The 26,225-nt window shown below is 41.1% G+C and overlaps 1 protein-coding gene across 3 annotated transcripts in view; it reads right to left on the bottom strand.

Moving 5' to 3' along the window:
• The window catches only part of LOC112409399 (RNA binding protein fox-1 homolog 1), a 1,082,427-nt gene that overhangs the window by 83,737 nt on the left and 972,465 nt on the right, over positions 1–26,225 (bottom strand). For all 3 annotated transcript variants that reach the window (XM_024759497.1, XM_024759496.1, XM_024759498.1), the window contains one exon: positions 18,284–18,337. In XM_024759497.1, coding sequence (XP_024615265.1) covers positions 18,284–18,337 — 54 coding nt within the window. The remainder of the gene's footprint in view (positions 1–18,283; positions 18,338–26,225) is intronic.

Here is a 26,225-nt window from a genome sequence, read left to right as displayed (position 1 = left end):
AGCATGGACTGAGCTTTCTAATGAGTCTCCCAAACCGAGTCTTTGATCTGCCCCCCAACATAAGACACTCCAACAACCATGAACTGTCTATAACCATCGCGACGTCCTGTATTTCTCAGACTTCCGTGCCTTTGCTTTATAAACCTCCTTAGAATTTAAGGATGGCAACTATGTTCAAATTATACCACTATCCATCCATTCCTTAACCAGGAGAAACCATTCATCAATTTCAATAGTGTCCTTTCCCATTAGCCTGGAATCCTCAGGATCATTCTTAACACAGTTTCTAGGCAGTTACTATCATTAGATCATTGTCGGTGGACGGGATGAAACCTCTATCCTATTCCTGCTCTTACTGTTAGGTTAAACCATATGAAATTGACCTTTCTTATGTCAAATAGGGTTGACATTGGCAATTATATGTGGTTCAATTGAAAAAAAAAGAAGTGGTTCTCCCCTACCCCCAACCCCTCTGCATTAAGTGTCACCTCCTCTCTTCCCAGTCCGCAGGAGTTAATTACTCCATCTTCTATGCTCCTATCACACTTAAAAAATCTCCCTAGTAGATCCTTTGACACGCAGTATTACAACTTTTTATTTACATATCAGTCTTAGCTACTGAGAATCCCCCTGGATCACAGCCAAATCATACTCATCCTTTTATCCCCAGCTCCTAGCAAAACACCTGGCCCTCAGAGGGATTAATGACTATGATTGAATTATTATGTTTTTAAAGACCTCTTCATTTCTATTTTCTTTGCTAAAAACACTGCTTTTCCCAACCAACCTTTCTGTCCCTTGTTTATAGCTGGGAATTTGCATGCCTACAGTTCACACTTGTTTCCTCCTCTTTTCTGGTTCTTTGAAGGTTGACTCATCCAGTTTACGTGAAACCTGAGTAGCCTGGTCGTCCATTTCCTGGAAGGTTGATGACTCTTATCTGCAGCTGCAGGCACTGGGATCCATGTGACAGACCACGATCTTGGGATCATCAGAGCCTTTCCCAAAGCCTGTCACGCTCACTTGCGAATCAGAGTGCCATGACTGTCAGCATCCTGAATTCTGGCAAGATGTGGGTCCCTGTGGCGGCCCTCGGGCTGGATTTGGCATCTCCAGCAGGGGGAGGGTGAGCCAGGATCCATACCTTAGATGGGGCAACCCAACTCTTCCTTCTCACCTGGAGACTCCCCACTGTGTAGAGGACCATTCCTGGCCCATGGAGGGGCAAGGAGAAGCCCAGCAGGGGTGTTTCCTACCACAGACAGGAAGGGGAAACTAACGACATTTTGTTTTACTGTGCTGCCAACCCTTCTGTGAAGAACTTGGACTCAAACCAACTGGAACAAGGGTGCAGTTTCACCCCTCCAGGCCTTTGCACAGGGTGGTTCTTCTCCCAGGAATCCCTTCCTCTCCCCCTGAGATAATTCCCCTCCCTTTCCACTGGGCTCTGGCTTCTCCTCCTCCTAGAGACCGGGTCTATTTGCCTCTACCTGGCCAGGTTCAGCTTCCCTCCTCTGCTTTTCTAGATTGTGTTGCAATGGTCTATTTAACGAGTATCTTCCCCATGGATGCACTGAACTCCAAGAGGTCAAGAATCATGTCTTGGGCTTCCCTGGTGGCGCAGTGGTTGAGAGTCTGCCTGCCGATGCAGGGTACACGGGTTCGTGCCCCGGTCCGGGAGGATCCCACACGCCACGGAGCGGCTGGGCCTGTGAGCCATGGCCGCTGAGCCTGCGCGTCTGGAGCCTGTGCTCCACAACGGGAGAGGCCACAACAGTGAGAGGCCCGCGTACCGCAAAAAAATAAAGAATCATGTCTTACTCATCGTCCTGTCCCCATGGGTCCAGGGACCTAGGCTCAGAGTCAGGAAGCAACTGAGGAAACTACAGGAAGGGATTCTGGTAGGCAGCCCTGTCACACTTTCAAGAAACAAAATTAGAACGTTAAAGGAAGAAAAGAAAAGCTGTTTTGCAACGGTTGCCCTTCCATTTTAATACCAAACAGGCAGAGCTACAAGCTAGTCCAGTGAAATGCCTAGGCCCTCCCTATAATTTCTGAATTAAAAAAAAAAAGTCAAAGAAACATTCCAATTGCCTAGCAACTGGGAATGACTGATTCGCTCCATTAGCTCCAAGATGAAGATGGGCTGGGAGATTTAGAGAAGGACGCTCTTATCTCTGTTGAAATGCAAAAGACAAAGACCCAAAGCATAGCAACAAGACTTTGTAAAACATCTAAGGGCCAGTGGGAATTCAGGAGCACCTGCCCTGTGAGGTCTCTGTGTGTCCCGCGGTCCCTGTGTCTCCACAGACATCTAAGATGTGCTAGTCCAGGGTCACTTGAAAACAGAGATCATTGCTGGAGTCCCGCTTTCCGGATGTCACTTGTCCTACGATGGGATCCAGGGCGTGCTGCCCCAAAATGTGCCTCAATGGCATATTGGTTAGTTTGAATTAAAGTTACTTAAGAATACTGAAACTTCTCTCTGCCTCCCTGAAAGCAGGAAATAAATCTCCCAGGTGAAAGGTGCCCTCCCAGCATCTGGAAGTAGAAAGACACCCTTATCATCAGAGATGGGGAATTCTGGGCCGAGAAGCTGCACCAACAAATCTTGTGACTCCTTTAATTTACTACCCCAAGCTCAAACCAAACTCTATTTAGACTCTTTACTAATTCATTTTCCAAAGCCTAAGCTTCTTTGTGCTGTCAGTTCCTCACACATTTATTGTCTGTCTAAAAAGTATAAAAGCTGCCTGCTTTGGCCACTTCTTAGGTCCCATTTCTATGAGACCTCTGTGCACACGTATTAAAATTTGTTTCTTTTTTTCTCCTGTTCATCTGTCTTGTGACAATTTTATTTTTAGACCAACCACAAGAACTCAAGAGGGTTGAAGGGGGAAATTTCCCACCCCCCACCCCCGATACCTAGTAACTCTAGAAAGAGAGCTGAGGGGAAAAAGTCCCAGAGGGGACCATTACAGAGCTGCCTTCCTGTCTCCAGTGCTCGGCTCAGGAAAGATGGGGCTATGAGTTCATTCATTCAGCAGCCGTCTATTGGGACCTACTGTGTGCCCACTGTGTGGATCTGGGGTACACCTGTTGAACCCCATATGCTCTTTTTTTTTTTTTTTTTTTTTGCGGTACGCGGGCCTCTCACTGTTGTGGCCTCTCCCGTTGCGGAGCACAGGCTCCGGACGCGCAGGCCCAGCGGCCATGGCTCACGGGCCCAGCCGCTCCGCGGCATGTGGGATCTTCCTGGACCGGGGCACAAACCCACGTCCCCTGCATCGGCAGGCGGACTCTCAACCGCTGCGTCACCAGGGAAGCCCTAGGCCTTTTTTATAGATGGAAAAAAAGGAGGCACAGAACAACGATGTCATTTACGAAAAGGCTTATCATCAATCAGAGGCAAATTCCAGGTGAGAAACCAGCTATCTGTGTTCCTCGACCTTTGCTCACTTTCTCAGTGACTCCTTCCTGCTTCTATGGTTGCTGAATGATTTTTAAAGCTTTTTATTTTTGATTAGAATAAAAGTAGGAAAATACTGGTTATGGTTGAAAAAAAAAACTGTGAGCTGGGGAGAAAAGGAGACTTCACTGAAACAGAAACCCGCTGACTTCTTTCTTGCGGGAGCAGTACTTTAAGAAAAGGGGTGTTATCACCCAGGGTTCTCACAACCACTTGCATCCCCAGAATCCCCTGGAGGGTTGGTTAAACACGGAACGCTGGGCCCCATTGCCAGTGTTTCTGATTCCATAGGTCTGGGCTGGAGCCTGGGAACTTGTATCTTTCACAAGTTCTCATGCTGTCTGGGGACCATACTTTGCGAAACGCTGGAGAAGAGCCAGTCCCCCAAACCTCAATGCCCTGAGTTCTTTCCACCTTTAAATCAGAGGTTTTCAAAGCCTCCAGAGTTTAAGAACCACCTGGGAGAATCTGAAGTGCTATACCCTCCCAGGCCCCAGCCCTGAAAAGTGTGACTCAGCGGGTGGGAAATCTGCATTTCATCAGCAACCCAGGGTGATTCTGCTGCTCCGCAGATGCACTCAGAGTAAACCAGGCCTTAGGTCATCACAGATTTAGAAGAAAAATGAAAATGGCTAAATATATCTGGTCTGTTTACTTCTGTAGGCAAAGAGGTAGAATTTATTTACTTTTGATCTTTCCCCTTTTGTCCTTTGACCAATTTTGCTTTGGAGCATTTCAAACGAAAAAGCGTACCTCTCTTCTAGTCCAAGCTATTCTGTCAACGTCTCTGGAGGCAGGCTGGGGAAGAAGGCACACAAAACACTAATCACATAATCCTAGACAGCTCAGCCTTGGTTTTCCATCCAGAAGAAGACATACGGCACTCCTGCTCTACTGTATGGGCTGAGTGGTGTTCCCTCAAAATTCATACATTGAAGTCCTACACCCAGTACCTTAGGACGTGACTGTGTTTGGAGATAGCATCTTTAAAGAGGTAATTAAGGTAAAATTAGGGTAGAAACTAATTCCTATAACTGATGTCCTCATAAGAAAAGGAAATTAGGACACAGACACTGAGGGAGGACCATGTGAAGACAAAAGGAGAAGATGGCCATCTACAAGTCAAGGAGAAAGGTCTCAGAAGAAATCAACCCTGCCAACTCCTTAATCTCACACTTCTAGCCTCCATAACTGTGAGAAAATAAATGTCTGTTGTTGAAGACACACAGTCTGTGGTACTTTGTTGTGGTAGTCCTACCTTATCATGAACTCTGCCTTGAGGATCAATGAGGAGCTACCGTGAGGGTCCCCTATGAAGCATCATATAAGCATCAAACTTCTGTTCTACTTAGAGACCTGGGAGGTTGCCATGTGGTCCCTGCCAATGGAAGTTACTGCTTCCAGTTGACAAATTCATCCGAAGCCTGATGATTTTGGCTTTTACAGTTACGCATTTTTTAACAGACTAGCATTGAGCTAATCCACGTAAGAATATTTTCACAGCTAATACCGAAAGCTTTTCTACATGCCTGAAAGATGAGCTCCTCTGAAGGGTTATGGGAGCGTTTGAAGTACAGAGGTATTTCCATCTAGGCACAGAGGCCGCAGAAAATATTGCATGTATATTTAATTCTTATAAATCAAATCATGTTTTAATTGCGCCAGGGGATTTCCATATTTAAAGGAGCCCTGGAGTGAATCTGTCTCTGGTGTTCATAATCCCTCTTTCCAGTTTATTTGGTGAGTTTTGATATTCCTGTTTAGAAAGAAACACGTCACATTTTTTTCTTTCCACGTTTTATTTTGACGTAATTGCAGAAAAAAGTTGCAAGGACAGTACGTCAGATCCCTGTAGAACTTTCTCCTTGATTCTTTATTGTTTGAAAAATGTAATGACTCGACTGTTACCTTAAGCTCCTGCCTCCAAATTTAGGCTAATAGAGGCTTTTGAAGAAAATAGCTGATTGACTCAATATGGTAATAAATATATCAGATCCTCAAATGTTACAGCGACAATTCCAAAAATTGCTTACTGAAGACCTGCTAAGTGCCCCGCAAACCCTCTCAATGTTTAATTTGGATCATCCCCTACTCTTAACCCTGTAAGAGAGGTACTACTATTATATCTACTTAATGGATGAGGATACTGAGACAGAGAGAGTTTAAGGATCTTGCCCAAGATCACACAGACAGAACTACTGTGGTGCTGAATGCAAAATAAACCAACTAGATTCCTGGACCCATGGACTTAAGGCTAATCTTCTAAATCAGGTGCAGGCAAACTACAGTCTTCTGGTGAAATCCGGCCTACCACCATTTTTGTATGGCCATGAGTTAAGAATGATTACATTTTTATGTGGTTGAGGAAAAAAAAGATCAATAGAAGAATAATATTGGTGACAAGTGAAAATTATATAAAATTCAAATTTCAGTATCTGTCAATAAAGTTTTATTGGAACACAGCCACACTCATTCACTTGCATATTACTTATGGCTGCTTTATGCTACAACAACAGAGCTCAGTAATTGCAACAGAGAATGCATGGCCCTCAAAGACTAAAATATTTGCTACCTGGAACCTTACAGAATACGTTTGGGGACCCTTGTTCTAACGTCTACTTTCTGTTTGGGACAATACTACTACTAATTGTCTCTCAGGAGAGCATTAGCCGCTCCCCAGGAAACTGTCACTAAAAATTTCAGAGGGTATCATTTTATCAATACTTTGTCAAAATTTTAATTTTATTTCAGTTTTGTTTAAAAAACAAACATCCCAAAACAATTTGAAGACATGTTTTTTCAATACTTGTCCCAAATTTCTTTTTAATTCATTGTGGTTTAAGACAATGGAACAAGGAGAAATATGGTCCCATAAGGTATTTGTGGAAGGATAGCAATTCAGTTACAACAAAAACAATGCAAATAAATTTTATTTCCTAAGGCATTTGGCCTTCTGGGTCATGGGTGTCAATATATAGATAAGGGCCATCCTCTAGCTTTGCTTCTCAAATGCTAATATGAACTGAATCAATGGGTGGGGACCCTTTTAAAATGTAGATTATGATCTAGCAGGTTTGGGGTGGGGCCTGAAAGTCTACATTTCTAATAAGCTCCCAGGGGATTCCAGGGCCACCAACAACAGTAAAATACCTATGTAGGGACTATATAAACAATCTTCAGTACAGGTGATATTAATAAGACTGACAATTAAGATGCCATTGAGTTTCTGGTTCTGGACCGAGTATGTTCTACAAGCACTATAACTTTTATTCTTATTAAATCCACAAGGAAACTAAAGCTGAGAGAGACAAAACTATGAGACAAAACTGAAATCTGAGCCAGCTTCGCATGACTCCAAAGCTCAGATTCTCTCATGAAGCCTATCAATGGTGATACTTGGTCCTGAGTTGATGAAACATCTCCTCCAACCTTGGAATGATAACTATCCACCAACACCTTTCCAACAAAACCGTGTCTAAAGATTCTGCAGTCATCTTCTGGCTGAAAACACCTGACTCTGTCAGGCTAAAGATGTTAGCTACAAGCTGCTGATCACCTTTAAGAATCTGCAATAGGGTTTTAAATCCAACCAAGGAAGCCTCTGGGCAGGATGTATCTTCCGTAGATAAGAAAAATCCCACTTGCAAGGTAGAAATAAGACGTGGGGGAAGGAAACATGGAGGAGAAATAGTGAACCCTTAAGCTCGGATAATGTAGTTGGAAAAGCATGGGCTTTGGAAACTTTTAAACTTAGTTTTTGCTAGCCTCGCTAAGTGTTCTTGACCTCATCATTTAATATCCTTGAGCCTCGGTTTTCACATCTGTAAAATAGGGGCAAAACTATCAGTTTCATTAAGTATTGTTGTAAGGATTAAAACTATTACACGAAAGCGTTTGGTAAATAGTAGCTAATCAATAAGTGATCTCAGTAATAGTAATAATGGAAATAGTAATTTATTATTATTTGGAATCTCAAAATATGGCCCGTTGGGGACTTTTTTTGTTCTCTTGTTTTTGTTTTTGTCTCTTTTTTTTAAGAAAGGAGTAGCCCGTTGCTAACTAATGTACTGTACATAATGCTAAACACAATAGAATTAATGGAAAACACCTTAAGATTGGGAAATAATTGCAAACATTTAAATTTGGGAGTTTTAATGTTACAAGACATATGTCTGGCTTCTCTTGAGGAATCAGGAGATGGGGCCACATGGGTTTGGGCTAGTATTCCTGCCTGGCAGAGCCACTCAAAGTGATGGGGAGAAGCTACTCCTGCTATAACTGAGATATGTCCCTTCCAATTTGCACATTTCACTTCCTGATCTCACAACCTCCTCCTAGTGTGCAATCTCTGCTCGGGAGAAAAAAAAATTACAAATTGTGCTTCGGCTGAAAACAGTGGAGTTTACAAGTCTCTGCAAAGAACTCAGATGGACTTCCTCCCTCTCTGCCTTTCATCCTCCAGGTACAAGAGCTTCTATGATGCTACGAGAGACCAAAAAGCCTTCCAGAAAGCCCTCCCTAGTGGCCCCCTCTTATATTTCACTTACTATTACAGAACTGGATTTTAGGAGGATCTGGGTATATTTGTGGGATGGCTGTAGAGATTCATCTTGAGTTTCCTTCTTATCCTAGATTAGGTTTAAAATCCTGAACTTATTCTTTTGGTGAGAGTAGAAAATACTATATTTCAACTCTGAATCTCTCAAAAAATAATCAGGTACATTTATTTAAAGATACTCCTAAATCTCTCTCTTTCACACACACACACACACACACACACACACAGCAATGGGCTGAAAGCAAGTATAGACTATTTCACCTGGTGAAAATTGTTTTCCAAAACGACAGAGAACTAATATAGAGGGTTTCAGTGTTTACAATACCACATGTATATCAAACAAACACTAGAAACATACAAACGGCTTTATATTTTTTCCAGAGGAAATATCAATGATATTGGGGTGTTCGTGTTTTTAAAATGATACTGACTTTAACACAATGATGAGTGTACAGAGATTAACCTCTGTGTCAGTTTTAAATGTATAACCCAGTAACTAATTTAATCCCCTAAAAAAATAACAGCCGCTGGCATTATTCTTTGAGTAATCCTTGTTTAGTTTCCATAATGGTATACAGTTTAATGAAAAACTCATTAGAATGTAGCATGCAGCATAATTAATTCTGGCTGATTCTTTTGGTGTTAATAGCTAATGCTGGATTCCATTTTCCATTGGCTTTATTAATTTTTCATAAACCAATATTTTGACTGTAATGGGTTGTAACAGTTCCATAGAAGTTCTAGAAATGCATTAACTGTCATCAGTGTAGTTAATCTAACTAGGATTTTGAGATTTGTGTGTTGGTTCTTCAACACTAAATTTTTAAAAAAAAAAGGGAACAGCTTCGTTTTATACTTGGAGAATGAGTATCTACGTATTATTAACATAAAGTATATTAAACACTATTTAGCCAATTTGTCTCTATTTACACAACAACTTAATTGGCTGGGCTAATAACAGTGAACCATAAATTTTGAAAAGAACGCTGAAAGTGGAAAGCAAAAAATCTTCAAAACGAAATGGTTTATGATAGAATGGTAACTCAAGTTAAAACATAAAGAGAAAAATGAACCCACCTCATTTAAAAAATCTCTGGTAATCTGCTTTCCTCAGAAAAGTTTTGGACAAAAGTAGGAGACACATCGTATAATAGCTTTCGTTGTTGGGCACCATTTGGTAATCCTGGGGTCTGTCAAGAACCCAGTCTCTGGGATTGGTGACCAGTCACCGATGTGATCTTACATCTTTCAGGGCTTAACCCACATATATTGTTCATGATAAGACTCCGATTTGTTGCGAATGTAGGTCTGGGTCCTAATTCATCACTGTGTTCTTATTTTTTTTTATTATTATTTCATTTATTTAATCAGAGCTTTCAATGGTTGTCAACCACTCAACGGATAAATTCCAGAATCCAGATTCCTTTTTATGGTATTATCAGGTCTTTAGCAACTTTTCTCTACTAGAAGGTTCTTTCTGATCTCAGTCAATATTTCTCAGTCTTTGGAGAAAACTGATTTTGCCTCAGAAATTCCCATCTCAGATGAACATCAAGTACTTGTATTTATTTTTAATTCTGTTTTAATTTTTCTCAATGGATTCTGAAGATAAGGTTGAGAAACTCCTTTGGACGCTACCAAACTTCTCCTTATTTACCCCTACAATGATCTTTCTCTGCCTTCTTGGCTGGCAAACTCTAACTTATCCTTCCAGACCCAATTTATGGCACCCCTTTTAATGCAGAGAGAGTGGTTATTTTCCAGTGGTCCAGGAGGTATCATCATTTATTATACCCTGAGTTTATTTGTGTGCATCCTTTACTGCCCTGCCAAATTCTGAAGGGAAGGGCTGCTACCTCAGAGCCTACCACAGTGCCTGGCACTTCCCAGGTCCTCAGTGCTGTAACTCTGAGCTAAAGGATGAATTAATGGAAGCCAGTGGTATGCGTGAATTCATACACAGCCTCTCTCTTTGGCCCTTCCTTGATGGACATCATATAACTGAGTGACAGCCAGCTAACCATGGGTTCGTGCAGTATCGTGTAACTGCTACCAAAATGCAATGCTAAAAAACCCAAACCCAAACCAAAACACCTCCCCAGGGCATAAGGTTTGTGTTTATTAAATCTGGAATCTACAGCCAGGGTCAGCAAAGTAGGGGCCAAGGCTTTCACAGTTTTACATAGCTGGTTGGTGGGGAGAGGAAGATGACTATTTCATGACACATGAAAATTACATGAAATGTAAATGTCTGTGTTTTTAAATAAAGTTTTATTGGAACACAGCTATGCCTATTCCTTTATGTATTATCTATGGTTACTTTTGCACTAGAAGGGCAGAGCTGAGTAGCTGTGGCAGAGACTATATGGCTCATAAAGCTGAAAGTATTGACTAACTGGCCCTTTACTGAAAAAGTTTGCAAACCTCTGCTCTAAGTGAAAAAGCCACTCATTCCTTCCTCTTTCATAACTAAATTCAGCTTCATCTTTTCATGAGAATTTTTAAGATATCTGGTGCATAGGTCACATCTTTACCCATGTGCTTCTATTAGGACCCGGTTTTTCAATCTCAGCACTGTCAGAATTTTTGGCCAGATCATTCTTTGTGTGGGGCCCATCTGGGGCACTGCAGGATATTTTGCAGCATCCTCAGCCCCACCCTCTAGAGGCCAGTAGTGAACACCCCTCCCCCCAGATGTAACAGTGAAAATTGTCTCCAGAAATTGCCTGATTCCTTTGGGAGGCAAAATCACTCCCAGTTAAGAACCATCAATCCAAAATACTGGATTAACTAAAGCATGTCTGTGTAATAGGGAAGAACAAATCTGACTCCACATTAGATCTGTTTCTTTTACTTTAACCTTTGCATTCTTTTGCTTTTGCTTAGAGTTAAGAATGTTGCCTATAGCCTGAAATATACAGCATAGCTATTCTCAAGGCTCTGACCTTTAAGAGTACAACACTTTTCCATTCTTATAGAGATAAAGTTGCAGAACAGAGAATAACATTTGTTTTGTTGGAGGTTTATAGGAACATCGTGACCTGAGCTATGTGCACAAAGGATTCCGACACCAAGAAGTGTGCAACAACCAACCTGGCTCCTCCTTCGCCTTGCCTTTAAAAATACTTTGCTGAAACCCTTCAAGGAGTTTGCCGGTTTGGGGGCAAGAGCCACCTGTCTCCTCGCATGGTTCTTTATATAATAAGCCCGTCTCTGCTCCAAACTCTGCCGTTTCAGTATTGTTTGGCCTCACCGTGCCTCAGGCACAGGAGCTTGCATTTAGTAACGTATGGGAGGTAACTTGCAGGGAAAGGAATTGGCTTTGTAATAAGATATACAAAGATAGGGGTTTGAATCAGCTCTTTAACCTTTGAAGTAAGCAACCTTGGGCAACTCCACTTCACTGGATTTCTACTTTATCTGCAAAAGGAAGAAAATGACACTCATCCCGCAAAGCTGCAATCTCTGTAAACATATGTAAACATCCCATCATGGGGGTTGGGCATGCAGCCAATAATATTAAATGCAAAGATACTCTTACTAATTGTCATTATATTCTATGACCTAATGAATGGAAGGCATAGAGGGTGTGCCCTCATCTACTACTGAGGAAGCTGCATTGGAAGGTGGTGAAAAATATGGGCTTTGTGGTTAGAAAAAAGACCTTTATATAATATACAGATGCTTCACAAACTAGTTCTGTGATTTAGGAAATGAGATAAACTCTCCACAAAAACCTTGGTTTCATAATTTCTACAAAGAAGATAATGCTGTAACATTTTTATTAGAATTGGAGGAGATGCAGAGTTTAGCACAGTGCCTGGCACAGATTAAGCGCCCAGAATCAGCTTATGTTGCTGATGTTTTGAGTTGCTGAGTATATTGATGAGGGCAAGCTAGAACTTTCCCTATGAAATTTATCCAGAGCCAGATACCCGAACCTCATCTTCCTCCACAGCCTAGTGGTGGGGCTTCTCCTACAAGGACCATCCTGTCACTCCCTGCTTTGGGGCAAGCTCACCTTGCTATAGCCTTTCCATGCAATAGAATGGGGACTCATTTATTTAGGAAATGCAGTTTTCAGCACATAAGCGAGTGCCGATCCTGTTTGAAGATCCCCACAGGCTCCATCAAAGCCGAGCTGCATTCCCTCTGTAGGACAGGGAAGGACGCAGATAAAAATTAAGGCCAAATGTGGGCAGGGATGGAGTGAAATCCATTAAGACAGATGCAGGGAGGAGAGAGAAGAAGCAAAGTGAATTGCCACCAAAAGGGGAGGCAAAAGTAAACAGATGTACGAGATAAACTCTTTGAAGTGGAACATTTCCAGGCTGAAAATCCTTTGCTCGGGGACTTAAATCTGGACTCTTCCGTTCCAGTTCACTGAAGTGCACTGCACTGGAATCTGGCAGATGTGTAAATTATACACAACATCACCGAGCCAAAGGTCATTTGTTCACAAGAAGCAGCTCCTCACTGCCCTGGCTCTGAGTCCAGGCGAGGGTGGTCCTCTGGGTGGATATGCGCAACTTTAGAGCCATGAGGAACACCTGAATATTGCTGCTTGGAGGGGCTCTGGGTGGTGGCAGGTGCCTTTCCAACCCACCTTATACTCTTTCAGGATGCTAAGGCAGTCACCCAAAACGGGGCGTGCTTTGTACCCAGTCTTTTGGCAGATCACCCCAAGCCCAATCCAAAGTCTAGGACTGTGACCAATAAAAGAAAAGCAACTTAGGTCAGGTTATACCAGGTTCTGGACAAATTTTACATTTTTTCAGATGCTCTTGTATCCAGATTGCAGGAAAGGAAATAGAAAGAAGTCCATCCAAAAGTGTGGCTAAAGGTCATTCTCTGAACTGTGATGGACTCAACCAAGTGAAGTGGGGGGAGGAGACCTACATTTACCTACTTCTGACCCAATTCTTAGATGAATCATGGTTCACAGTGGCCAAGAGCCCATAGAAAACCAATACCTTTGTCCCGGTAATCCAAGGTCAAATACACCTGCCCTTTCGAGCTACGCAATCACAGAGCACTACATCCATCCTCTTCATTTTTAACCTTTATATTGAGATCCCAATCCACTTTCTCATCCCCTAGCCTGGCATCAAGTCATGTGATCCGTGGCCAGGCTTGTGCCAACGTGGACACAATCAATCCAGGTGACTTCAGCGATCACACTAATCTCTTATATTTTTATCTTACTTTACAGTCTATGAAGATCTTTTACACTCATTATTTTATCTGATCCTCCCTATAACCCCAGGATAACCTAGTTTCAAGACCTGGCCACTTTTCAAGTGTGACTTTGCAGATAGGTATGCCCTTCTTTTAGCACCCGTCATTTTGTTTTACTCCCCACAAAGCAGAAATATTTATTTTCAGAAGGAGGATCCACTCAGGACCCCCTTCTTTCCTCCCCCGCAAAAGCCCACTAATAATAATAGTGTCACCAAGACTATTGTTCGCTGTCATCTTCAAGGTTTCCAAGTCGATTGACTCTGCATCTCTCTCCTTTTGAGTTTGTGTATTTCTAGTCATCAGGACCTTACTCTATTTTAGATCTGCATTGCATTGGAAGATCTTTTCCTCTCCCTATTGATCACAGCTCGTGGAGTAATTTAACTCAATTCCAATTTTCCTTTGCAGGCGGGGAGCTCCCTATCCACGGAAGTGAGTTATGTGCGTTCAAGTGGTGCATCTTACGAATCTTGTGAAGCTTTGCTGCCTTATAGCCCCACTGATGGAATATTTAATCACAGGAATGAGTTGGCAGATATGATATACAGTGTGCGTGAGCTTTGCAGCCATCTTACCACAGCAAGTGAGAAACGGATGACTTTGCCATTTGTCAGGACCATGTTGACAATTGTGTATAGCCTTCTGTTATTTATTTTTATTTTGTTTTACTCATGTATGAAGATTAAAAGTGCTTTCAATCAGCAGTTTTGCTGGCTAGCTATCATGATTATCCCTTAAGAATATCACTTTTTTTAAAAAAAAACCTTTTTATTAGATGGCAAAGGGGACTTCTCAGAATGACAGGAAACTCTTTAAGAATCCCTGTTGAGGCCTCCGCAGCGGGATTCCTAAAAACCCTATTTTTAATTACACGAAATAACCTGAGAAATGCTACTGGGAACAGATATTTGCAGACGTTTTACTTCTACTCAGTGCCTTCAGTTTTATTTTGACTCTAAAATGGAATGCCTGTACATGCTGGCTAGTCTTTGAAACTCACCTGGGCATTTTTTTGTATTGACTTATCAATCATTTGTCATGAGAATAAGCCTCAAGGAGTCTGAAGATGATTAGGCTTAGGAAAAATAATCAATGCTGCTGCTTAGTTTTATTGGAAAACACCCACTTGTCTTTGGAGGAGATTTATGTATGTTCATGGAATATGCTGATTTAGGTGTATCTGCTTCTGGAAACTGGTATTGGATAAGCATTTAAAAGAGTTCTTGCAGGTATAAAACTTGATGAGAGTTCAGAAAAACCACCCCCAATGAAAGACCTTTCCTAACAGCTTTCTAAATGCTTCTCTTAGAACGTGTGTGAGGGAGAGTGCATGTCATAATTTATCAAAGCAAATTAATACTGTTCAGCTAGTAATTAAAGATCCTCATTAAGAGGTATAACTGCTCTCCCCACCCCCACCCTGCGTGAGCAATAAAAACACACTCCGGGCGTCTCCGGGCGTCAAGAGGTTACAGACGAAAATCGATAACCTGCCATTTTATAATTAAAGGGAAAATAAATGTTAGGGGAAAAGTCCACTAAATTAGGAAAATTACCTTTAGGAGAAATTGAAAATATTGATTTTAATTTACAAAATATGTGCACTTTTCATGCCCCATTCTGAGAGACAATTGGAGGCTGGGTTGTTAATTCTGCATAAGCTTCATAAAATCAATAATTATACTATGGGAATATTGTGATCTTTGTCATTAACACAAAGTCTTATATATAGAAATGACTAATAAAATAAGGCTGGCTCTCTGTGTCAGGCAGATACAGGGCTGACCTGTGAAATACCCACAGCAAATCAATGACAAGGTCTTCATTTCAGCTCTGGGGCACATTCAAAATTCCAAGATAAATCCAGACTATGTTTGTAGTTGGGGAAATTTAAAATGCCCCCTAGATTCTTAGTCATGGGTATTTAAATGGATAACATGAGGCATTATACCTGGTTATGGAAATGAATACATTCTACAGCTCTATTTTGCATATATGCATTCCACAGATACAGGTGCCTGAAATGTTAGATTTAAGCTAGCAGGATTCTCAGTGTTTATGGGTCTTCAAGTATTTAAAAGGAATTGTTCTGGAGTGTTGGATCTGCAGCAACATTTCCCCACATTTCTGAATACCATGAGCTCTGTCTACCTACATAGACAAACATACAGGCTAAAAGAGAAAGCCTCTGATTATCAACGATAGCCCAGATATTGGCAACACCAAACACAAATATTCACATTTCTCAAGTAACATTTTCTTCTCCGTGCCCCCTCATCCCCCCCTTTTTTTTAGATTTAAGTTTACTGAAGCTGCTCATAGAAATAATTATTTGGTTGTCCGGGCTCCTGAAAGCTTCCCCTGGCATAAGCAGTTAATATGTCTGAATACTGTGGTATTTGGAATAATCCAAAATTATTATCTTACTTCTCTTCTTTAATTTGACTGATTTGGAGAGAGCAGTAGCGTGATCTACTATCAGAGGGCACAGTCAATAAGAATGATGACTTTTAACATTCATAAAAAATAAAGCAAAGTAACCTGGTTGCAAAGAACACAGGCTCTTGATTTTAGCTGGCTTTTTACCAGCTGTGAAATCTTAGCCCTGTGATGCAAACCCTTTGTACCTTAGTTTCCACATTTGGAAAACTGCCATGAGGATTCAAACACATTAATTTAGGTAAAGTGCTTAGAACAGTGCCTGACCATAAAAGTACTCAATCAAGAGTAACCCTTATTACAACTTATTTTTTCCCCATAGTCCAAAGATCTTTTTTTTTTTTTTTTTTTTTTTTTGGGTTTGTCTGCGCCACCAGGGAAGCCCCAATGATCTAACTTTTGAGGCTGGGCCCAGGGCTCATCTGAATGGCTGCTCTAATGTTCTAAAAGTTATGCAGATTGATGTATTCTCGTACATTTAAGTCATTCTGAATTGTTTCTTCTGTCTTAATGGCCTCTTAAACACCCACAGATATGCACAGAGGTTTGAAATCATTGGAAAGTAGATATTTGGTGTTTTCCTGGTTGCTTGAGCCAAAGGCGACCAGCAACTACATTGCGTAGGGCTGGAAAAATGTACTTTCCTCTCTCTGTCACAATTCGTACATTCATACCCTACCTCCTCATTGAATGGTTTCTTGCTTCTTGCTCTTGATCTCATTATTTTGGGGGAGAAAAAACATGCACATAGGCACGTGCACAGACACGGACACACACACACACACACACACACACACACGCAGAATCTGCCACCTCTTTATTCCAGAGACTCCATTTCACCCAGCACTGCCAGCAGATACACAGAAGCTGCTTTCCAATTTCCTCTTTGCCCTTTTGGGGGATTTCATTTCTCTGAAGCTTTGGACAAAGATGTATCCCAGCAATATCTGTGCCCCCTGAATTGATAAGCTGAGCACTGAAGGACTAGTCCTCTCATGGATTAAAAGAGAATCTTTTAGTCTAGTGGTACACTCAGAATTCAGCAGAATCAGCTCTCAGTTAACTTTCCCCTTATGGCAGAGAGGTAGAACATTAACTTATTTATTTCTATTTCCTCGACATTTATATGGTGCTGCTATGCACCAAACACTCTTCAGATATTAACCCATGTAATTCTTATAAATACCTGTGCGTTTGTTACTACTATCATCTCCCATGTAACAGATGAAGATGCTGAGGCACAGAGAGGTTAAGTAACTCGCCTAGAATCACACAGCTGGCAAGTAGAGAAACCAGGATTCCATCCTGGGCTGCCTGATAGTAATGCCCACGTTCCTCACTCTATGTGTCCCCTCAGGAAGTGGACCCCACCACATAGCCGTGGAAAGCCTTATAGCTAGGTCTTGCCTCCCCAATAAGAGTCAACACAACTACTTCACTATTAGAATCCCTGGTCGTAACCCAGGCTTGTAATAAAATTCACACATGAAGAACAACTACAAATATTGCCTGCCTAAAATCCAGAACTCAGCTATCACATTGGGCCTTCCAAGGTTTACCATCTATTAAAATCAAGTTGGTTTTTGTGCTAGAGTAGCTGTCTAAGTTTCCTATGTTCCTTTGTCATCCACTAGGGTCAATGTTTAGTTTCGGGAAGATGACTGACGTAGGGCATCTCAGAAGAGACAAAGCAAGGGGTGTGACTTACCATCAAGAGATTACAAAATGAGTGGATCTAAACCAACGGGTCATTGATTTCTCCTTATTAAAAAGCAAGGGCCACATCAAAGCAAGACTTCTTTTCAACATCAATGTGACAAATCTACTAAGGTTCTCAGGTGTTCAACGCAGCCTTGTTCGTGAGCAGGGAAGTAACAGGTAGAAGTAACAGGTTATGCTGAGCAAAAAAATCTCAGTTGCTGTTGCTTCTGAGTTACTCTCTCCCCAAATCTGATGACCAAGTTTTCTGGGACAGTGGATTTGAGTGGCAGTTGGGTGGCTGGGAAGGGATGAGGAGAAAGCTATATACCCTTGAAGGCAAAGCAGAGAGAAAGGGAATTGCTAAGGGAAACTGATTAATGGAAAAAGAAGGACAACTTAGCTTTCCTAGTTTTCTAAATTATCCTTCTCTTTGCAATTCCAAAACACTGGCACATCATTGGGATAATTAAGCCAACTCTCTGCTTTGCCAAGGGAATAAAAAATGCAATTCCAAATGGAAACGTATGGCTGAAAAACACGTTCAGGCACATTGAAAGAAAACAGGCATGAGCAGCTGTCCATTTGTTCAAATCTCTTGAACAAAATCTCAGTGCTTTTTTTGAGGCAAAATCAGTGTGAAATGTCACAAGGAGCCGTGGCTCCATGCTTATGCCACAATGTAACTTACATGATTCCCCTTTATTTTTTAAAAGCTTTTAAACACTTTTGGTTTTGCCTTAAAAAAAAAATCATTCAAAACTTGCCAGGACAGGAATTTATCAGTTCAGATTATTTTATAAACCCATTCTTTATGGGCAGGCAAAGCACATTTAGGAAAGACCAAGAAGACATCATGCAAAGAGAAAACTCTTTACCTGCATAGAATTCGGGACTGTACACTGCACCCACAACTGGATTCAATTTCCAGCCTTAAAACAAATACACAAAAATGTTATCATCACATTTGATTCAACAACTCCTATCACCGCAAATTAACTACAAGTCAAATGGGTTGACTACAAGTCAAAAGTCAAATACACCAAAATGGTGTACTTTTTTAAATGTTAAAATTAAGAGAATGTATAGTTTGGGCAGGCATAAAGAATACTTGAAAACTATACATAGGAAAAATAGACTTAGGCCCTTTTTTGATTTTCTGCCAATACAAGTTAATAGCATGGAAACTACTGACCAGCTACAGGTGAACCTTTTGAAAAGAATGTGATAATTCATTTCATCCCATATCAATATTTTCTAGAGCCCCTATAATAATTTAAATTTTTTGGTCTTCTTTCATGGATCACTGCTAGATACTCCTTTGTATTAAGTTCATCCCTTTGTAATACATCCCTTTGTATTAAGTTTGCAAAGTTTTGGAAGATGAACAGAATTCTTTGCAGAAACATATTCTGAAAATCGTCATTCCTAATTGTGACCCAGAGACTCTACAGAACTCCAAAGTGCTTTTTAAATCCCAAAGAAAATGACATTTATCCACTAGAGATTGTGTGGAATACATTTCAAAGAATTCAAGAACCATAAAAATTCTTAATAAGCATGTGATATCTAAGGTAACTTTCAAATAACCTGTATATAGGATTAACAGAATCCTGTAATGTTCCAAACATTCCACATGGTGCATTTTCTGTAAAATGAATCCTGGCCCTTTAGAAACTTTTACTCAAGAAAAGAGCAAACAAGAATATTTGCAAATCAAGCTACTTTCATTACACACCCACTGGGCACTATTTAGGGAACAACCTCAAAAAATGATCATGTTTTAGGGTTTGGTGATCATTTCCTGCTCCTGCTGGTAAGTCTTTATAAAAGCATCCATTACAGTCTTGCCAAGACACTAGACAGGTATGGGAAACCTTGTGTCTTTGAGGTGAAGGTCAAACATCAGAGGTCCTCTACTAAATGCTCCTGAGAAAAGGCAATGGTGAGAGTTGTGATGTGAGAGAAGGTATTTGTGACAAGTACTCTCTGAGCTCTTCCCAGAGGGAGAGGGTGTGCCATCCTATTCCCTGGTCTAAGTGATGAGCCTGGAAGAACAGCTGAGAGGTGACCACAATCTACTGATCCACTAAGGAAGACAGAGGCACTATATTGCAATAGATTGGCCCCTGGATGGACCTAAGAACTTCCTAGAACTTTCCAAGAATGTTTTGTTTCTAGAAACTTTCCGTTCCAATTTGAATAAACTAGCTGGTTTACAGCACCCAGGGTGATCTTAGGATAGGGTTTTCCAAAGGGTTATCCTTGGATTACTTGGAGGCATATTAATGGGAAACTCCTGGCTGCAATTTTAGACCCAGAGAATGAGACATGAAATTCTGAGACGTATTGTCCCAGGGGCTTCTGAAACTCCATATTGTCACCTTCCTCTCCTATATTAAACACATCTTATCTTATAGAAATTCCTATAGTGGTATAAAAATAAAAATTACCCCAATCATTTCAGAATATGTGCTTTATAAATATGGAAAATGACTTCAATTTGACCAACTGAAATTCACTGCTTCCTAAAAAAGAAAATACTCAATTTCTGAGGACATGTCCACATTTTAAGTCATTTGGAATCAAAGAGAAAATAGAGCAAAGTGGCTGCAAATAAAGCTTCAGGGTTATCTGGACATATTTAATTTTCTCTTGCTAGTTTTTCACAGAAACCTAGAGTTTGTGAAAGAAATCTATACGTAGCCATATTAAGTGAATAATTAAGTTATGAATTTATGACCCTTCTTCTTCCCTCTGTCCTCCATCTTACATCCTGCTTATGCCCCTACCTTTTACTGGTAGTAGAGACAGGGTCGTTTTGAAACCATTGTTTCTTTTATGTATTCTTATTAACTCCCTTAAATAATTCCTTTTGCACACGAGGCTGGGACACACCATTCACTGAATGTGGATCCATTGATTAACTCTGATGTAACTCTCAAAGATTGTAAGTTAGGCCAACAGTCTTTCATTTTTTTCAAAGAAACAGATTTCTCAGTCTTTCATTTTTCTCAAAGAAACAGATTTCTCAGAGGTGTCTAAGACTGTCTAGAAATCATGTTTCTCTCATCTACATTTACCTTCCTCATTTCCTTGGGCTAAGAAAACTCTATCTATGTAGCTATTTATCTATCATCTATCTATCTATCTATATCTATCATCCATCCATCCATCCATCTCTATCATCACTCTTTCTTTATTATCTATTTATCTTTTGACTAATCAATCTATCTCTCAGCTCTTGACAAAGCTGACCTGATGTCTTCTTAGGGCATGCTACTTAATGCCACTTTCTAACTATCTACCAATGATCTACCAGTTTACCAAGTCTCCCCATGGAAAACTTCCATTCAATATAAACATAATAGAAACAAAATGATACTCTCCCTCCTCAGAAGATCTATGCCATCTCACATTTGCAAGTATTAATTGAGAGAGGTAATTGATAAGGTTTCCTCTACAGTAAGTCAGCTGAGATATGTGAGCAGCAAAATGAAATGAGACTGCTCAGGTAGCCATGGGAACATCAGTGCAGGTTTTCCCTTCTTCCCATCACTGGTCTTTTCTCCTAAATAAGGCTGCTCTATTCCCACTGTAGGAAAAACAAAGGCTTTTCTGAACCACACCACAGGCACGAAAATTCAACTTCTCATCTCCCTCCTCCCCTGAAGCAGATTCCTCACGAAGTCTTCCCCCCTCCAGCAAATGGCATCTCCATCCACTTGGTTCCTCAAAACAAAATTCTTGATAAATAATGCCTTAATGTTTCCCTTACCCTCATATCCCATGTACCATCCATTAGAAAATCCTGTTGGTTAGACTTTGAAAAGATGTTTCCACTCTCTCCACTTCCCTCCCTCACCAATGCCACCATCCCAGCCCAAGACATTATATTTCTTAGCTGGACAAGTCCATGGCAACAAAGTCCTAACTCTCACCATCTTCTCTTCCTCTTTTCCTAGTGGCCAAACCCATTTTTAAAAGTAAATCAGACATGTCATCCTGCTACTCAGAATTCAATAGCTTCCTGCTGCACTTAGAACACAAATTCTTTTTTTAAAAAATTTATTTATTTAATTTATTTATTTTTGGCTGTGTTGGGTCTTTGTTGCTACGCGTGGGCTCTCTCTAGTTGTGGCGAGCAGGGGCTACTCTTCGTTGAGGTGCATGGGCTTCTCATTGTGGGGGCCTCTCCTGTTGCGGAGCATGGGCTCTAGGCATGCAGGCTTCAGTAGTTGCAGCACGCGGGCTCAGTAGTTGTGGCTCGCAGGCTTAGTTGCTCCGCGGCACATGGGATCTTCCCGGACCAGGGATTGAACCCGTGTCCCCTGACTTGGCAGGTGGATTCTCAACCACTGCGTCACCAGGGAAGCCCTAGAACACAAATTCTTTACCTTGGCCTACAAGCCCACACAATCTAACCCCAGTCCATTTGTTTTGTACCACTGTTCCCTTTTCTCCAAACTGTGGTGACATTGGCCTTTTTCTTTTCAAAACAACTTAAGATCCTTCTAGACCAATCTAGACCATTCTGGATTGTATCCACTGCTCGCTCTGCTTGGAGAACTCTGCTCATTCCTCAAAAGTTGACCTGATATTATTTAGGTCTCCAATGTCTCCCCAGGGCAGGATGTTTAATGCCTCTTCCTTCCCTACTCTTATGGCCGTCCGCTGATTCAATTCCCAGTTTTGTTTTCTGCATAGCGGTTAACACCGCCTGGATTTATCTTTTTTCTTTTGTTGCTTGTTCTTGTTTTTATAAACTTTCTCCTTCATTAAAATTAATGGTGAAGTGAGCGGGACTGACTGCTGTCCGATGTGAATTCCCAACATCTAAAACTGTTTGGCAAATAGTCAGTGCTCCATATATTTACTTAGTTTTGCTCTAAAGGAACTGAAAGAATAAAGAGCTTTTTTTTAATGGACTCATTCCTTTTTAGCTAGGATCTCCTTCCTACCGTCAATGACCTGCTTCCCTATATACACCTAATAAAAAAGGGCCCTGTTAGGGGTGACTGTCTTCAAGGGAAAGGCAATAAGAATCCAGCCCTTGAAAATCACCTCTGCTCAGACTTAACAGGGATCTTGCAGGCTTATGTAAATGCACGCAAATCACATGCAAATGGCCTCCTAGTTCCTATGACTCCTTCTAGTACCTGGAAGGGACCCTTGGGATCACCTTGCTGGAGACAGGAGCCTGCACTGTCAGGAAGACGGACAAAATGATCCCAGTTTTAATTTCTCAGGCAGTTTGTGTATGTCCCCAGGCCTTGCAAATTCAGAGATTTTGATCAAGGACATTAAACTGAACAATGAAGCTTACAACAAAGGGAGAACAGCTGACAAAGCCCACCGCTCCCAGCTCCCAGGGCCCCCATACAACAAGGCAATGGAGCAGAGACCAGACATGTGGAGGTCTCACTCCATATCACACATAGGAGCTGTTTAGAGAGATCCCTCTGCAGCCTGGCCTCAAGGGGCTGCATCCAAATCAGTGTTCCCCTCCTAAAATTTAGCTTCTCAAAGGTCATCTGCCAGCCTTCTGCAGAAACACTGGCCGAGGTCCCCAGTGTTAACTACGGCTGTATTAGGTGTTAAAAGACAGGTCTGAATGTGCACACAAAAAACTCTGCATGTACCTTCTCTAGGGCTTTGCGGAGTTGGGTATCGAAGACACACATTCAAGAAATCACCCTTAAATGTCCGGGGTTTCCATAATTCAAAAAGAGTCATGTACCACAATGTTCGTTGTAGCACTATTTACGATAGCCAGGACATGGCAGCAACCTAAGTGCCCATAGACTGATGAATGGATAAAGAAGATGTGGCACATATATACAATGGAATATTACTCAGCCATAAAAAGGAACAAAATTGAGTAGTGAGGTGGATGGACCTAGAGTCTGTCACACAGAGTGCAGTAAGTCAGAAAGAGAAAAACAAATACCATATGCTAACATATATATATGGAATCTAAAAAAAAAAAAAAATGGTTCTGATGAACCCAGGGGCAGGACAGGAATAAAGACACAGACATAGAGAATGGACTTGAGGACACGGGGAAGGGGAAGGGTAAATTGGGACGAAGTGAAAGAGTGGCATGGACATATATACACTACCAAATGTAAAATAGATAGCTAGTGGGAAGCAGCTGCATAGCACAGGGAGATCAGCTCAGTGCTTTGAGACCACGTAGAGGAGTGGGATAAGGAGGGTGGGAGGGAGATGCAAGAGGGAGGGGATATGGGGATATACCTATGCATATAGCTGATTCACTTTGTTATACAGCAGAAACTAACACAACATTGAAAAGCAATTTTACTCCAATAAAGATGTTAAAAAAAAAAAAATGTCTGGGGTTTCCCAAACTGCATACCAAGGTTTTCTAAAGACATGACCTGAGGATGCCAGGGATCTGGTACTTGAAATGGTGCAGACGGCAATGCCCAAAATGAAAAGTCAGTTGCATGTTGCATCTGGTTCACTCAGGAACTTTTTTTTTTGCAACACATATTTATTGTCAACATTTAAATTTCGTCTATACAGGATTTCTGTTTCTCTTCAAACATGAGCAGAAATAGCAACTTTAGATTAAGAATCCTCCATGGATCAATTTGCTGGGGGTGATGAGGGACCACCCCACTTAATCCTCCAGTTTGTCTCCTCCCTATTACATGCTGGGCTTGGAGGCCAAAGGTCAGCAATCTTTTATTGTTACCCTGTGCTGTTTTTTTCTTCTAGAAGAGACATACTTTGCTTTTCCCAGTATGAAAATGAAAGAGTCCCAAAAGGCCACAAGTTTCTCAGACCCTCTCTGCTTCCTTATTTATTTGACCTAGCCAGCTTCTGTTAGCATCTGAATGTTTGATCCTTAAGTTAATATGTCTATCAGGAAACTCAGCTTACTATCTACAGGAAAAAAAAAAGAGAACAGGATGGCAACTTATTACTGAGGTTATTGTGTAAATAAATTTTTAGGGGACTTTGTACCCCTGCCACTGTTTTGAGCATTTTATCTCCCATAATAATCACAAATACCCTATATAGTAGGTCCCATTTCTCAGGTCCCACTTGGGAAAGCTGTTATGTGGAGTGTTTCAACAGCCTGCCTGCAGTTCAATAGCCAGTGAAAGGCAGGTATGATGCGAAGTCCACCTCTCCATATAGTCTTGGGTCTTTTTGTCCCGTTTTCAACCTTCCTAAGATCTCAGAGAAAATAAAAGAGCTACATCCAACACCAATGCTTCTCCAACATCGAAGAAGTTCCTGAGAATCTGATTTTCAACTTGTTTTACAGAGGAAACATTTGATCTCCAATGAGCTCAGTAAAGCTTAACTCTTCTCTGAGGGTTGGTGTCCTCAGGAAAAATCAGCAATACAGAAGTAGCCCGCCCAATTCCCTCTTTGTGGAGCTTTCTGATGGGGCGGGTTTCCAGACCCCTATGTGTCATTCTACAGTCTTCTCTTATTGCCAAGTTCAAATGTCCTGGGAAACGGAATCCACATCCTCCATGATTTCATTAACTTTGGTTCTCTATAGCAGAGCCTCCTAACCTTGTGTCTTATCGCGGTTAGGGTCCTGTCCCATTCATCATCAAAAACTTTGCAGTTGCTTAAAGTTTTGCTGGATGACTGACAAGACTGAAGGAGTGCATGACTGTGATGCTGGCGTGGAGAGCCATATTTTTCCATGTGAAGGTGATCTCAAAATTTGATGACTCTAGAGATGCCTAATTTTGCTGAAGCCTAAGTTTGATGGTTTGTGAGAATGAATGAGGTAGCTAATGAATGAATCTCACCAATCAATTTTCTCATTTCCATGTGACTTTATTTGTCCTCACTTCTCTTTTTTTTCCTGGCTTTATCGAGGCATAACTGATAACTAAGTTTGTCTATACTGAAGGATTGAAGGTGTACCATTTGTTGATTTGATATACATACAGACTGTAAAATTTTTGCCACAATCCAGCTAATTAACATATCCATCATCTCACATAGCTACCACTTTCTTTTTTCATTTTCTTTTTTTTTTCTTTTTGGTAGTGATAATATCCTCTATTAACACAGTCATGCTTGTTAAGGATCTGGGAGGGACCCATATCTTTTCAGTTATGTTGGATTGCCTTTTATGGGAAATTTTACTTGTAGTGATGGTACTCATGAACTAAGGATTGAAAAAGCTTTGAAAACTACTTTTCTTGATTACCAAACTCCACCATCTCCACTATAGAAGCCAATCATCTTTATGTAGTTAGGATCTGCCTTTTTTTTAAAGTCAGTTCTACTGCGACTGCCCATCTACCCCTTAGGTACCATCCTCAGTCCATGTGACAGGATAAGCCCCTGAGTACCCCCTTTTGGGTACACAGATTAGAGACCCATATGACATTTGTGGAAACTAAGAATGCATGGTTCCCTGGAATGGGATGTGGGATGTTTATGCCAACATACCAAACTGGGAATTTGGGGCTGCAACTTTAATAATCTTTCTGTTCCTGTAGCTGGTTGCTTGAGTGCAGCTCTGTAAGATGACAGGGGAAAGCGATGCACTCATAACACATGGGCATGGCCACAAGATTTTGTTATTTCATAATAAAAAAAAAAGCCTTCACTAATCACTCCATCTCCTCTAGCCTCAAATTTTACAGCTTTACCACAGGAAAACTATGTCTTCTTTACAGGACTTCACGTGGACCCAGTGCATCTAAAATGCTTAACATAATGCCATACACTCAGAGATGTTGGCTATTAATAAATAGGCTTTGAATTGTGTCTCCAAGCCCCTAGGTATGTCATTGATCAATAGCACTTTCTTTA

Source organism: Neophocaena asiaeorientalis, unplaced genomic scaffold, assembly GCF_003031525.2.
Source record: "Neophocaena asiaeorientalis asiaeorientalis breed wild unplaced genomic scaffold, Neophocaena_asiaeorientalis_V1.1 scaffold254, whole genome shotgun sequence".
In the NCBI taxonomy this organism is placed as follows: Eukaryota; Metazoa; Chordata; class Mammalia; order Artiodactyla; family Phocoenidae; genus Neophocaena; species Neophocaena asiaeorientalis.
The sequence above is the reverse complement of the archived record's forward strand: the minus strand, read 5'-3'. Positions and strand labels throughout refer to the sequence as shown.